General features: G+C 34.9%; 2 protein-coding genes across 2 annotated transcripts; both read left to right on the top strand.

Moving 5' to 3' along the window:
- The first annotated feature begins 488 nt into the window (after nucleotides 1-488).
- Nucleotides 489-4,840, top strand: LOC126848584 (histidine-rich glycoprotein-like). The gene is made up of 5 exons (XM_050589571.1): nucleotides 489-754; nucleotides 1,866-1,948; nucleotides 2,504-2,737; nucleotides 3,277-3,420; nucleotides 3,522-4,840. Exons 1-5 carry the CDS (start codon nucleotides 601-603, stop codon nucleotides 3,687-3,689), a joined length of 783 nt encoding a protein of 260 aa, XP_050445528.1. The 5' UTR covers nucleotides 489-600; the 3' UTR covers nucleotides 3,690-4,840.
- Nucleotides 4,841-7,859: 3,019 nt separating this feature from the next.
- On the top strand, nucleotides 7,860-13,054 carry LOC126848551 (protein phosphatase 1 regulatory subunit 12A-like). Its single transcript, XM_050589515.1, has 5 exons — nucleotides 7,860-7,950; nucleotides 8,545-8,920; nucleotides 9,017-11,667; nucleotides 11,765-11,998; nucleotides 12,093-13,054. Exons 1-5 carry the CDS (start codon nucleotides 7,897-7,899, stop codon nucleotides 12,435-12,437), a joined length of 3,660 nt encoding a protein of 1,219 aa, XP_050445472.1. The 5' UTR covers nucleotides 7,860-7,896; the 3' UTR covers nucleotides 12,438-13,054.
- The last annotated feature ends 1,057 nt before the right edge of the window (nucleotides 13,055-14,111 follow it).

Genomic DNA, 14,111 nt, shown 5'->3' on the forward strand with positions numbered 1-14,111 from the left:
TAAGGATTGTAAAAAATTTTTATGGCAAAAATAAAAAAAAATCCTTACAGATTAAAATATAAAAATGTATTGATAATATCCTTATGTTATAAATTATGAGATCAAAATATATATTATTAAATTACATACATATATAAAATTTAAATCTGGTCTCATACAATATAAACCAAAATTGCGCCAAAAGAAATAAGCTGAAAATACGAATAAAAATCTAATTATAATTTACAATTAAAAAAAACATAAATTAAAAAATGTTAATGATAAAAAGATATATATCTCGCTTGCAATTTTACTTTTTGTTCACAAATAACGTCAACATATAGCGACGCGAAGAACGAATGCGACAGGTGAAAGTAGTGTCGACAAAATAAGAAGACGCGTCTTTCCTCGCTCTTCTGCGCCGTCATCCTACGGAAGAGGGAAGTCCTTTCAACGTGTGGCAGGAAAAACACGATCAGTTGGTTGACGACGACGAGAAAAAAGGGTCGACGAGAGGAAATATCCGCTCAATAAATTGAAGCCACAGTTGTGAGCGTATTTCAGTGTCTTGTCTTGTCTTCCGGACGCACTTCCAGTTCTACGCTCATAAAAGTTACTAAAATGACGTCTCGTTTTGGCGTTTTGAGGATATTGTGGTTGCTGTTGACTCTCACGGCCCTTCTTGATGGTTCGCCAGCGATTAAAAAGAAACGTAAAGCACCGACCAATTTCCGGTACTCCGAGGATCTAGACGCGGAAGCTACGAATCACGAAGGTATAAAATCTTCATTTATAAAGATTTTTCATTGCAAATAATAAAAAATCAATTAATATAAACGAGATTATTTAATATGTAGAAATTATAAAATATACATAATTATAAAATATACATCAAATATATATTAATTTAAGAATTGCATATATTCTTATAATTAATTGCCTTATATTAACTTTGTAAATTTTTGACAGTTTTGATTTAGTGGATTTTTATAGCTATGACAGTTTAGGATTAAAATTGACACATATGTATGTTAAAGAGAGTTTTATTATATGTGTATAAATTAAATATTTATTTATAAACAAGCAAATTGACAACATTAATAAATGAGTATTTGCAAAAGTATCTTGCATTCTATTTCATACGATAGAAATGTCGGTCGAAATAACCGTTTTTAACATTGACAACGGAAATTCAATCGAAAATAGAGCTTTTGCTGGATTATGCGGATTTACCATCGATTGCGCTAATTTATATGTACCGGAGTATTAAAAGCGTTTGAATTATTTTAAATATTTATGGTATTGTTTGCAACAATACGTGCGTTATGCGTTTGCTATTTAATCTCTAATTTTTGTTTCTTATTATAGCACGTATTCGAATTTATTTTGATTTATTTTTCTGCTCCAAAGTTCAAATAATTCTGTTATTTATCGCTTACAATCAATTTTCACGCAGTTTACGGAACTTGTAGATTGCGTTTGTAGAATGACAGCGTGAGTGGATTTACAAATACATTAAGAAAGATATAAGAAATACATTAGAAAGATAAAATATTGAAAGATTCTTTCGCGCAATATGATAATGCGAGAAATGCAATTAATAATAAGCTTCTCACGTGTATTTTTATTTTTTCTCAAACGAGCAAAGCAGCTAATTTCATCTCCGATATTTCGCCTCGATGTCTCTCATCCCTAAAGAGAAGAGTAATATCTTCAATATAAATAGCTGTCTTTTTAAGTCATCAGGGAGAAGTCGCGCAGTAGACAGCACGTTACTTAAAGTAAATGATCTTCTTTCCGATGTAAATCGAGAGGCTCGTTAAATCAGTGGCCTTTACCTTTCACGCTGGTGCTGGCAGCTTTATTTACATTTTATTCGCACACAGGCGGCGACAAACATCACGTGGAGGGTGTCGGCTCGAAACACGAAGAGGATCACCACGACACGCATAGTCACAAAGACGACAAGGTATAACGCTCTTCGTTCTCTCGACGGTTATTGACGTCCAAGCCGTTGTCATCGATGTCGTCGACGATTTCCTCCCTTTTTTATCGTCCGTAATATAGGTGCTTCCCTTTCTCTTTCCCGCGTTATTTCTCGGGAATATTTATTACACGGTCGTTTTTGTACGAACATCGTTCCCGAGGAACGCGACGAAGCCTCTCGGTATATATTCCGCGCGCAACTATTAAAGTATCTTACCTCTTTGTGTCGGCATCAAATGTCCCCCGATAGCGCTTTATGTTTCTGCGAATCTCTCTCATTATCATTATTCCTGAAAATGAGTTCATTTCTTTGTGTCGAAATTGACGTTCTAATAATGTCGCGTTCTTGTGAAATTTTCATGAAACGGAGACTTCAGTTCTGTGTATCCCGTAAGATAAATGTTTCCCGTTTTTCTCACCCGTTATTATCGGATCGATCCTTAACGGCAATCCATAATGCACAATTTTTCGTTTATGTAGAACAAGATTATATAACTTTTCAATAAGACATATTTTGATCGGGGGTGGTGGAAAAAAGGGTTACAAGACTTTCCACGAGTTTGAGAGCAGCGATAAGGGCCACCACGATAAGGAGAAGCACAAGCACGAGTATGATGAGGAGAATGGTGAAGAGAAGAAGAAGCACGAAGAGGCTGGTCATTTCGGTGAGGAGCATCACGGAGAGGAAAGCGAGAAAGACGCGAAATTCGGTGAAGAGGGAAAACACCAGAAGGGATACAGTACGAAGGGAGAACACAGCGTCTTCAAGAAGGTATGGATACGCAATTGCATGCCATTTCTCGTCATTTGATAAAATTAATTTCTTTCTAATGATATGATAGACATTGGCGCGTTGTATTTTAAAAGACGCGCATTTTCTCAAAAAACGCGGTAAATATTTTTGTAGACATCAAATCTTTTCAAGATTACAAGATCAAGCACATATAAAGCTTCTGTTATTGTTATTATGATCCTCTGGGCTTCTAAACATGTGTCTTATATATCTGATATAATATAATTTCAACTCTTTAATACACATGTTAATAAATCGTTTTTGAAATTGCGTCATTAAGATATGATCAGCACCATTTTTCTATCGATATTACAATAACATTGTAATTAAATTAAAATTTTTTTAAATGTTTTATTATAAATATAAATTTTATTTAAAAATGTACTGTTTTATAAAAAGAAAAATAATATCTAATTGTATTTATATCTCAATGATAACATTTATAAGAGAGTTAAATTTTCTTTGATATATTTTTCTTTTAATTTTTTGAATTAATATATAAATTGTCATTTTTCAAGGATGAATATGAGAAGAAACATGATTTTTATGACGAATATCACGAAGACGGAGGAAGTGAAAAGCATGGTGGTTGGCACGAAGAACATGAGGCACAAACGGGTGGCCATAAAAAACAAGGCAATCTGCATGCAGGACATCACGAAGTAATTATTAAATAATTAAAATAATTTTTTTCATCAAAATAAAACGCCTACATTTGTTAAATTGATTTGTTCTAAAATCACGATTTTATTCTTAATTTCAGGGACATCATGGCGCGGAGAAGAAGCACGAGGGAGGCCATCATCATCACGAGAAGAAAGGTCATAAATCGGCTGAGGGACAAGAGAATCATCATGAACATCACGAAAGACATGGTAACAAAGGCGGTCATGCATCAGGGCACAAATTTTCTAAATCAAATCATCATTGACGAGAGACGTCACGAAACTTATCCTTACATAATCATCGAACATATTTTATTTATATCTATTTTAATAAAAATTTCGTGATCAATTCGAGGCTGCACGTTAGGAATAATATTGAGTGGCGTATGTCAGATGCATCAAAGTTATCAAAAATTATTATAATAACAATTTTATTCTTGTCAAGGATGTAATACACAAATTTGCCTGCAGGGATTCTATAGTTATATAATAAATAAGTTTTTTTATTTTTTTAACATATCTATTTTATAATATTTTAAATATATACTTAATATATTAAATTATACTTAATATATTAAATATATATTATTAAAATATCTTTAAACATAACGCTTATAAAACGTAAGTGAAAATGTTTTCGGTAAATGTAATTGTCTATCTAGACTGCGAAAATGCACAGTCGAACGAGTTTCGCGAATGTAACGCTGTCATTTATTTTATTGCGGCGATCGTTGAGAAAAGTGAAAATATTAGAAAAGACCGTAAAATCGGTCGCGCTTCGATGCGCGTTAGTACACAAACAAAACATGTACATGTACACAAACAAAACATGTACATTCTGACGCAGCTGTATGGTATCGAGGCGACCTTGCGAGTCTTGCTGTTCTTTAAGGATACAAAACTATAATTTATATTTTATGATAGAGAAAAATATATAATGTAAAAAATATATAAAATATAAAAAATATATATCTTTACATACAATTGTAATATTACTTTAATTAAAATCTGAAAAATTATGTTCTTGCATATTTGTAATAGCGTCATTCAGTTTATCATAAGCATTAAATAGCATCTAAACAGATTACTAGATGTATTCTGGAAGAAAATCTTTTAATCCTAATTTAATGGACAAACACACGCACACAAGGCTTTCTGTGAGATTATTTTTTGCGTGGAAACTTCAATCTCGATTAAAATAAATGAATATTTAAATGGGAGTAATTAACGGAAAAATTACTAACACTAAATTAAATAGATATCTATATATAAGTGAAATAATTAATAAGAATTATTAACTAACTTTATCGCAATTATGTGACATGTTCAGCGATTTATGGAATGCAAAATGATGATAGTTTTGTATACAAGTCTCTGTAATAAGATGAAATAATTATATAATTATTATAAAAACATATATTTCTGCATTACAAGATTTACATTCTCTAAAGATATATTACAAAATTATTTTTATTGCGTGAATTATTGTCACTATAAACTTACACCTTAAATATGCGTTATTGATTTATATAATGTGTGGCGTTTTCGTAATTAATATACGAGCAGTATCAATATATAATTCTGTTGAAAGATTCTTATATTACCGAAGGAATTGATCACAAAGCATGATTGTGCTTAATGACTCTCTTTTCTGGTGAATTTAACCCACGATCAAATTTAATCTAGCAATCGATTTTGTGTGTGCAGTTGATCTGCTGGTTACACGCAATGGTTTGACGCTTACCCTTAACGCTTACGCAATTTACCTGAAGTTCTTGCAATTATTCCTTAATTATAAGTTGATCAAAATTCTATGATTACATGATAAATAACTAAATATTATTAATAAGATTAATATATGTCAAAATTAAATATATCATATTTATTTTAAAAAAGTTTTTTATGCAAATACAATAACATATCTGTATAATGTTACTAAAAAGTTTATTTATTAAATTGCTAGAAAAGAATTCTAATTCTATCCAAACATATGATTTGATGCCTACAGCTAAAAGGTTAAAATAAAAATAAAATTTTGTATACAAGGTGGATTTCGTGTTACAGCGAAGAAGGAAAAGAAAGAAAAAAAAACGGCTATAGAAAGAAGAAAGGAATAAAAAAGAATAAACTTGTTAGGTTTGTGTGTTATTTCTATTATTACATCACGAGGGAAAATTTCAGATTCGCAACATCGGAAGGAAAGCGTTTCATTCGGTGGCACGCTTTTCCGAGATTCTTGCGCCAATTTTGCGATGTCGCATGTTAATAAGAACGTACGTGAAGAAATGTCGCGAATAATAAAGTCAGTACGCATTTGTTCGTCGTAACGAATACCGCCGAGACAATGAGTTTTGCGAAAATTGTATTGCAAAATTGTTAAAGATGACGTTTGCCTACGCAGGATTCGTCGTGGGTGGGAAAAAAAAGTTGGAATCGTTTTATGCTCGTGACGTAGATCCATGAATTCCGCTCTCCGCTCCTCGGCAAGCCAAGCGAGAAAATAACCGTGCGATTCCGTGGTCACGCACCGATGTATCATCGATTCATATAATTCTATACAAAGTACTTCAAATCTAATGGATTATTTTTTATTAATTGATTTTTTTTATTAATTAGAATTTAATTTTTTTTTAGCGAAAATATCATTTATAACAAATTTTCTATTTTTAACATTAAAAATCCTTGTAATTAATTTTTATTCTGTTAAAATAAAATTTACTTAAAATTAAATGAGAGAAATAAGATTGTCTTATCCATTTGCAGTTTAATTTTTTAAAAATTCTTCTCTTCTTTATACTCGCTTAATAATTATTTGTAATTATTATTCGCTTAATAATTATTTAAGAATTATTTGTCGTTTAACATTTTTGTTGAGAAAAATTGATTCTACATTAATAAAAAAGAGAAAATTTATAGATAGATAATAATTTATTAAATTCGGAAAATCCTGTAATAGATTAATAATTGACGATATCAGTTCATAAATAAAAAATTTGATTTCATCAAAGCTATAATTTTTTTGATAATTATTTCAATATTTCGAAATGTCATTGCCTTTTTAAATCAAATTTACTGAGATTTCAAAAGGTTATATCTAGGCAATGGTTTACATAACGATTCTCTTCATTACGTCTTTTAATTAAGACACAGTCTGGGTTTGTTTTTGACGCGGTATACAAGTAACGTAAATTGCCCTATTTAGGCTTGAATGCACTTAAACTTCGATGTAATAATCGCGCGAGAAATCTAGGCACAAAACTTCTTTTCACTTTGGCTGACATAATCAATCTCAATTTCGCTTAATCGAACGAAATTCTAATAGTTATATTTAAGATCGCTGCTGTTTTAAAATTCTTTTAGGAAAATGATTCTAAAATTGACTTAAAAATAATATTAGAGGATAAATGGAGAGAATGGATAAATTTTTAATTATAGAAAAAAAAAATATATATATATATATAAAACTGAAAATTACATTACAGAAATTTTTTAAACATATATTAGAGCATTGCAAAAATAGAAAGATAGAGAGAAAGAGAAAAAGAGAAAGAGAAATATAAAGACAAATCAATTTCGCCGTCAGTTATGTCGGTTCAAAATAATGACTTGTGGTTCATTCTTTCATTCATATACAATCACCACTCTAGCAAAATTGTAATTTGCCCCATTCAATTCTTTTTGAAGTAATAATGTGACAGCTAAAACCGCAGGAGGTCGTGTGTGACTTTATCATGATGCGCATCGTGTTCCGGGTGCAAAGATGCATTATTAATCTGGAGCCGGATTACGAAGAATCAGCATTACGACTATGCGAAAATGTAAAATTTACACGATAACGTTGCGATAAATGGATTTGTCAGTGGCAACTGTTTGATTTCCGTTGATCAATATTGCAAATAATTTACGACAGAGCTGCGTTCCACGCAAGCGCCGGACGTTACGCTTTTTTCGTATGACAAATCGACTAACGTAAGAGCAAAATTGCATATATAAGTGCCAATGTGTAGCAACCACTCGCACAGATATATAAAAATCGCACGAAAGAAATCGTATAAAAATAAAATATCTCATCGAAAGAATCGCATGGATATAGCATGGATAATATATTTTGCGTACCTGCGGATACATTTTCCGCGTGTTACGATACTTGATCGCGTAAAAAGCGCGACTCGTTGCGCAAGGCACGTTAATAATGACACTAAATAATGAGAGATCGGGATGTGCTTTCGGATCGGCTTCGGCCGAGCGACGATGATCTTGTGCAACCGACAGAGAAAGGAGGAAGCCGAATCCAAAGAACGGATCAATCGCAGGATCGATTGTCGACAGTTCCTTCGACACTCCAAAATATCTAATCACTGTGAAACTGTCATATCATTCGCGAACGGTTCTTCTAATAGAGAAAACGACTCGATATAATTGCCCAGTCGCGTCAAGATCGCAGTTCAGTCTTCGTCGAGGACTCGACGAGTCATGGAAACCTGCCGAAAATCGGTAGCCACGGTGCTACTATTATTGATTTACTTGGTAATATTTCGATAATAATTTTAAAAATTTTTAGAGAAGCCCTTAATGATAAAAACAATGATATAAGAACAAAAATATAAATATAATTAATGCAGGTTTAATTAATTATTGTAGTAGCATATATTGTGTCATTGTGTAATAATATATGTACATTTTGCCACAAGAGTAATCAAAAATAAATAATCCGCAATAAATGTGCAAACGAGAGGGCTGCCAGCAGCAAAGGGTGGGCGCGTGTTTATGTCAACTTTTAATTAATGCGCTGAAGCGACGGGAAATCTAGTGGTGTGTGGTAGTGGCCGATATCGTGAAATATTATACGGGATCTTGTCCAAATTGATATCAATCTAATTAGTATGCGTGACAAATTTAGCAACAATCAATTTTATTACATTTATGAGAGAATAATTATTGTTCTTACCGCGCCATTAAATATATGAAATAATGAAAGAAGCCATATCATATTATCAATTTTTCAAATGAATAAAATTTGATTGATGCTTTGCAATGTTCCCTCGTAAAATGATGCTTGCACAATGCAAACTTGATTACATATTTATGATATCAAAATCGACAATATCGGTATATTTACAGCTAACTTTACGAATCGATGACGCAGTCGCCGGACGCAACGACACGAGGGTCGAAAATAATCCTAAAATTATTCTGGAAGAATTGACTATCAGCGGAAGCGGCAATAACACTCGCTTAACAGTGGACGCGGTGGCGCAAGATGCTGCGACAATTGGTGATCGCATACTCTCGCTTCTATCTAAGCGCGAGATACAGTCAAGCGGACATTCAAAGCAGACATCATCGAATTTAGATCAGGATGCAGCACAATCGCACATTGTGACCGACGTGAACGACGAGGACGATCTGGAAAGGCTGAAGCACGTAATCGCGAAATACGAGCCGCAAAGGATCATATCGAGAAAAACCAAGAGAAAAATCGTCAACGGTGCTCACGGTAAATAAAACAAGTTTACTTTTTTTGCCCGTCAGAAATAAGGACTTTTTATATATATCGAAGATTAGTTTTCTATGTATAATATTTGTTCTTCAGATGTACTACACGACAAGGCCGCAGGGTCAACAACGGATCTTGAGAGGGCTTATGACGAAGTGCTGCGAAATATATCGCAAAGGGCGCCCGAATTAATATCTAGCAACGTTGACGCGACATTGAATCCTTATTTGTCCCAGGCAAGGAAGAATCTGAGAGAAATTTACATTTCAGAAGCAAAGATTCTCCCTCCAAAGGACGACAAAGAGCAAAAATCACGTCCCGATACTGATCCTTCGTCACCCACCCTAAAAGAGAAGAAGACTAAGAAATTACTTAAAAAGTATTTGCAATTAAATCGCACCGTTACAATTCCTCGGAGTTCATCGGAAGAATCAAGACTTAACAAAAAAATTGCTGACAGTAACGAATCAAGCACGCCTGAAAGATATTCTGAAATTCCCAATGAAGGCCAACCGAAGCCAAAAAATGAATCACTGTCCATAAAATCATCATCAAACATTTATTCCGAATCGACGAAAAAACCTGAAAATCGTCGCGAATGGAACACTCAAGATTCTTCGGTTCAAACCGTATCTCCATCTATCCCACAATCAAACAATAATAATTCATACAATGCTTTCAACGTAAATAACTTGAATAATTTGAACTTTCCGAGTGATGCAAATACCATTCAGTCGAGATATAACAGGATGCCGAGACCATTCTCCGTATTGCGATCGCCCGATTCACCTGTCACCGAGATACCGTATGGAAAGCCAAGTTCCTCACCAACGAGTTTCAATCGCCAACAGGTTGCTCGTTCCTCCGCAAACGTTCTTCCGCTGATTCTTCCAACAGAGACTCTTTTCACGCCTTCGACACGTCGTTACGTCGCGATAAATCTCCTCAAACCTGAAGGAGATTCCACAACGCACGTCAACGCCGAGGCGAGTCCGTCAGCAAATTCCGCGAGCGAGAGAACCGCCTTTGCAGATCACGATGTACCTTATACAGGTGTAATCGGCACGAAAAGTCCTCTGATTACTGTCAACAATCAGCGAAGAATATCCACCTCGGATTATTATGCTATTACGGAGAATCCTGCGGAACAAATAGCTACAAAAACGGATTCCGCGAGGCTGATTCATATTCCAAGTCAAACATCCACTTCGTACACTCTTCAGCAAGAGAAGAATCCTCAACTCATTCGCAGGGATGGATTTCTACCTAGAATCACCTCTTATAATGATCCCAAGGATGAAAAAGGATCTAATTTAAATTCAAATGCCGGACTCGCGTTGTATAATAAATTCGGGGACATATATTCAGTTAATGAACCTAATGTATTTAATGTACCGAGAACAGTCACGCAAAATTATCAAAACTTTGGACAACCAGTGCAATCTTTGCACGCGGTAACCTCGCAACACGTTTCTACTCCTCTTTACGCAACTTCGAAACCTATTTCTACTCCGTTGCTAAAAGTCCGACCGATTGCTTCCGTTAAACCTGCTCTCGCGCCATATTACAATAGCGGACTCGTTTCGCAAAGAACAGAAGAAAAGGAGCTTAATAAGAATAAAAAAAACGCAGAAAATATCGAAATAAATGAGTCTCGTGCCGCAGACGTAGATGAGAGTAACACGGAAGCTTCTGATAATAACAATTTTGAAAATCATAAAGCTCAGATTAATGACAGAACTCATAAGAAATACAAGACATCGAATGAACGCGAAAGGGAGGATCGCGAAGAAGAAGACAGGGAAGATCGTTATCAACAACCAAAACGCAATTATGGCTATCAGGATAAATATTATGAAGATGATAAAGATAATAAAGACGATAAAAATAATGATAAACCCGAAAAATATAATATTCGACATAAAGATAACAAAAATGAAGAAGAAGATGTCGATGAAACGCAAGAGGACGAATATGTCAATACTGAAAAAAATGAAGACCAGCCTAATCATGGTCATCGTTATCAATATAATAAACGTAAATATGACAGAGATGACTCTGAAGAAGAAGAGCGTGACAAACAACATTACGATCGTAAGAAATATGATAAAGAAAATAATCGTCGCAATGAACATGATCATGAGACTGACGTTAAGGATAAATTCCCAAGTGTCAATAAATACTTTGACGATAAATTTCCGCGATATAGCGAATACGAATCTCGCGAACCTGACGAGAAATATCGCGAACGCTACGATCGAAAGAAACTTCATAATAAGAAAGATCGCGACGATGAAGATTCCGAAGATGAGAGCGTTGACGAAGACAAATTGATTCCTCGACGCTCTAAGGATGAACGTGCTCACAGACAACGTAAAGAATACGAGAAGAAACAAAGCAAGGATGATAAAACGACGAAAAAGCGCAAGTATCATCAAGCTATCCCCCAAAGAGATTCACATCACGAAGAGCAGAAACATGAGGAATACGGCGAAACTAATCCTAAGCACGTTCACGAGGAACATCGTCATCTTCGACAGCATGTCAAAGATGATGATCGACTTGATAGTGAAAATGACAAAGACAGAACACGTGATCACGAGCATGGTGAAACTCAGGAACACGCGCATAAACATGAGGAACATCATGAGAAGAAGAAAGATGGAGAAGATCACGAATTCGAGGAAGGCGGAGGCGCAGAACATAAAGAAGAACATCACGGACACGACGGAGAAAAGGGGCACAAAGTAAATTATTTTGACATTGCATTTTTTTATTACATCATTGAATTTATACTTAATATTATCAATTTTACTAATAATAAATTTCCTTTAACGTTTACAGGGTTATAAAGTCTGGCACGAGCATGAGAAGACCGAAAAGGGGCATCACGACAAAGAACATGGTAGCAAGGAGTATGAGGAGAAAGATGGCGAGGAGAAGAAACACGAGGAGGAGGGCGGATTTCATAAAGAACATCATCGCGGTGAAGCCGGTAAGAAGTCAGCAGAGTTTGGCGAGAAGGGTGAACACAAGAAAGGGCACAGTACGCATGGCGAGCATTCGGTGCACAAAAAGGTAACATAAACAAGACAATGAAAATTCAATTTTTAATAAAATAAAATTCTTATATGTCAAAGTATATTTTTTATCATTACTAATTTACATACAGGACGAATACGAGAAGAAGACGGAATTCTTCGATGAATTCCACGAGGACGGCGGCGTTGAAAAGCACGGCGAGCATCATCACGAGCACGAGTCGAAGAAGGGAGGTCACGAGAAGAAGGGCCATCACGATGCCGCTGATCACGAGGAGAAATTCGGCAAAAAGGAGAAGCACGAGAAAGGCGGTCATCATCATGAGCATAAGGGCCATAAAATTGACGAAGGTGATGATCATCATTACGATCACGATGAGAAGTACGGCAAAAAGGAGGGACATGAGCATGGGAAAAAGTGGAGCTTCAAGAAGGGCGACAACGGTGGTCACGCAGGTGACGGACATAATCGTTGAGAAGGACCTTAATAATAATAATGAACAGTTGGTTAGGTTTTGCAATTAACGTGATTGTTAGCGTGCTCGTGATCTCTGATATTGTGGAACGGATCAGTGTCCTGTGTGCCCGAATTATCGTTGACATCGATCACGTTTAATTGAAACGTTACGTATTATACTTTAGAGAAGGAGACACGTCGCCTGTATGATATCTTGTCGTTACCTATATTGATCATCTAATAATTGAGATATGGTATATATTGTACATGGCGGTCTTACATCGTTATCTATGTAGTTTCAGTTAAACAGGAGCGAGAGGGATGATTGAAGAAATATCGCAGCGAACGCTAACTGAGGCGAAAGTAACTTGACCTTTGCGAGTTGTGTTTTCTGGAAACTCGTATAAGATAAAATTAGTTAAGATAAAATTTTGTTTTTCCAATTTACTTTCGTGTCGTTCGAATGTCTCTCGCGCATGATTGATATTAAACCTAAGATAAAAATTTGAACATTGTAATTAAGGAATTATTCTATAACATGATAAATGATTATTATTAATGATAACATTAAATGATAATTATAGATTAATGATGATATTATGTATATCATTTAATATATTTTTTGCTGTCATCAAATTTCTCGATATTATTTATAATATTCTTATATCAATATAAAACATGTGCAATCTATTAAAAATTATAATTTTTAATACTGTTATAAAAAACTTCTTACAATTAAATTTCTAATTTTTTGGAACATTATTTCGCAGATATTTTGCTCATTGAGTTGATGCTTCGACAATGAGATACTTAATGGATTCGCGTTTATTATCGATTATTTTCAATTAGGACGTAATATAATCAATTAAGAAAATAATACTTTACTACTGTACACAATTGAAGATGACGATGATCAACTTCGCTGAAAATGCAATTTTCTCACTTTCCTTAATTTTTTCCTTTCTTTTCCTTCATAAACGTAAGAGTGGCCTGTTTTTATCTCGTGTTAAAGGAATTAATATCCACGTGGGGATACAGAAGAGCGTAGAACAGTGCCATTTACTTTACAGTGTCATTCTCGTTTCGATGAGAGGAGACATTGAAAAATTCCTCTCTCCAACCTGTAAAAATTCTCCAAAAGAGACCTTTAACGAGAACGATCGTAGAATTAATCGCACGAGAGATGCATTCCCGTTCTCAATCTCCTTATCCGTCGTCCTGTCGCTCTGATAACACGCTCTTTCGTCTCTTCTCTGTCGCCGAGCGCAAGTATCGATCGGTCGCGTGGCATTCAATGCGGAATCGCGGGAGAAATTTCAGCAAGAGAGAGAGAGAGAGAGAGAGAGAGAGAGAAGGAAAGAGAGAGAGAATCACGCGGATGCAAACGACAGACGATTTACGACTCGTACTTTATTAAAGATGCTATCAGTCTCTCTAAATCGCGATGGAGGAATATGTAGAGTTAAAGAGCGAGAGTTAATTTAGCCGAGCACGGCTAATGATCGAAATATCAGCCTATAATATCTTGCGTCATTGACAGCTGCTCAATGTTTAAATCCACGTGGGAAGCGACCCCGGCGGTTTCAAATCGTGTCCATTATCAGATCGCGGAGCGAACGTTTTTACGAGGTAGATGACGAGGCCGAACTATGCGAAATGCGCGGCTACCTTTTTTTTTTTTTTCTTTTTTTTA

Source organism: Cataglyphis hispanica, chromosome 4 (assembly GCF_021464435.1).
Source record: "Cataglyphis hispanica isolate Lineage 1 chromosome 4, ULB_Chis1_1.0, whole genome shotgun sequence".
Taxonomy (NCBI): domain Eukaryota; kingdom Metazoa; phylum Arthropoda; class Insecta; order Hymenoptera; family Formicidae; genus Cataglyphis; species Cataglyphis hispanica.

Excerpts from the sequence above, each read along its gene's own strand:
- LOC126848584 (XM_050589571.1), top strand. The coding sequence starts at position 601 with ATGACGTCTCGTTTTGGCGTTTTGAGGATATTGTGGTTGCTGTTGACT. Across the intron at positions 755-1,865 it reads GGAAGCTACGAATCACGAAG|GCGGCGACAAACATCACGTG; the intron begins GTATAAAATCTT and ends ATTCGCACACAG. Across the intron at positions 3,421-3,521 it reads TGCATGCAGGACATCACGAA|GGACATCATGGCGCGGAGAA; the intron begins GTAATTATTAAA and ends TCTTAATTTCAG.
- LOC126848551 (XM_050589515.1), top strand. The coding sequence starts at position 7,897 with ATGGAAACCTGCCGAAAATCGGTAGCCACGGTGCTACTATTATTGATT. Across the intron at positions 8,921-9,016 it reads AATCGTCAACGGTGCTCACG|ATGTACTACACGACAAGGCC; the intron begins GTAAATAAAACA and ends TTTGTTCTTCAG. Across the intron at positions 11,668-11,764 it reads ACGGAGAAAAGGGGCACAAA|GGTTATAAAGTCTGGCACGA; the intron begins GTAAATTATTTT and ends TAACGTTTACAG.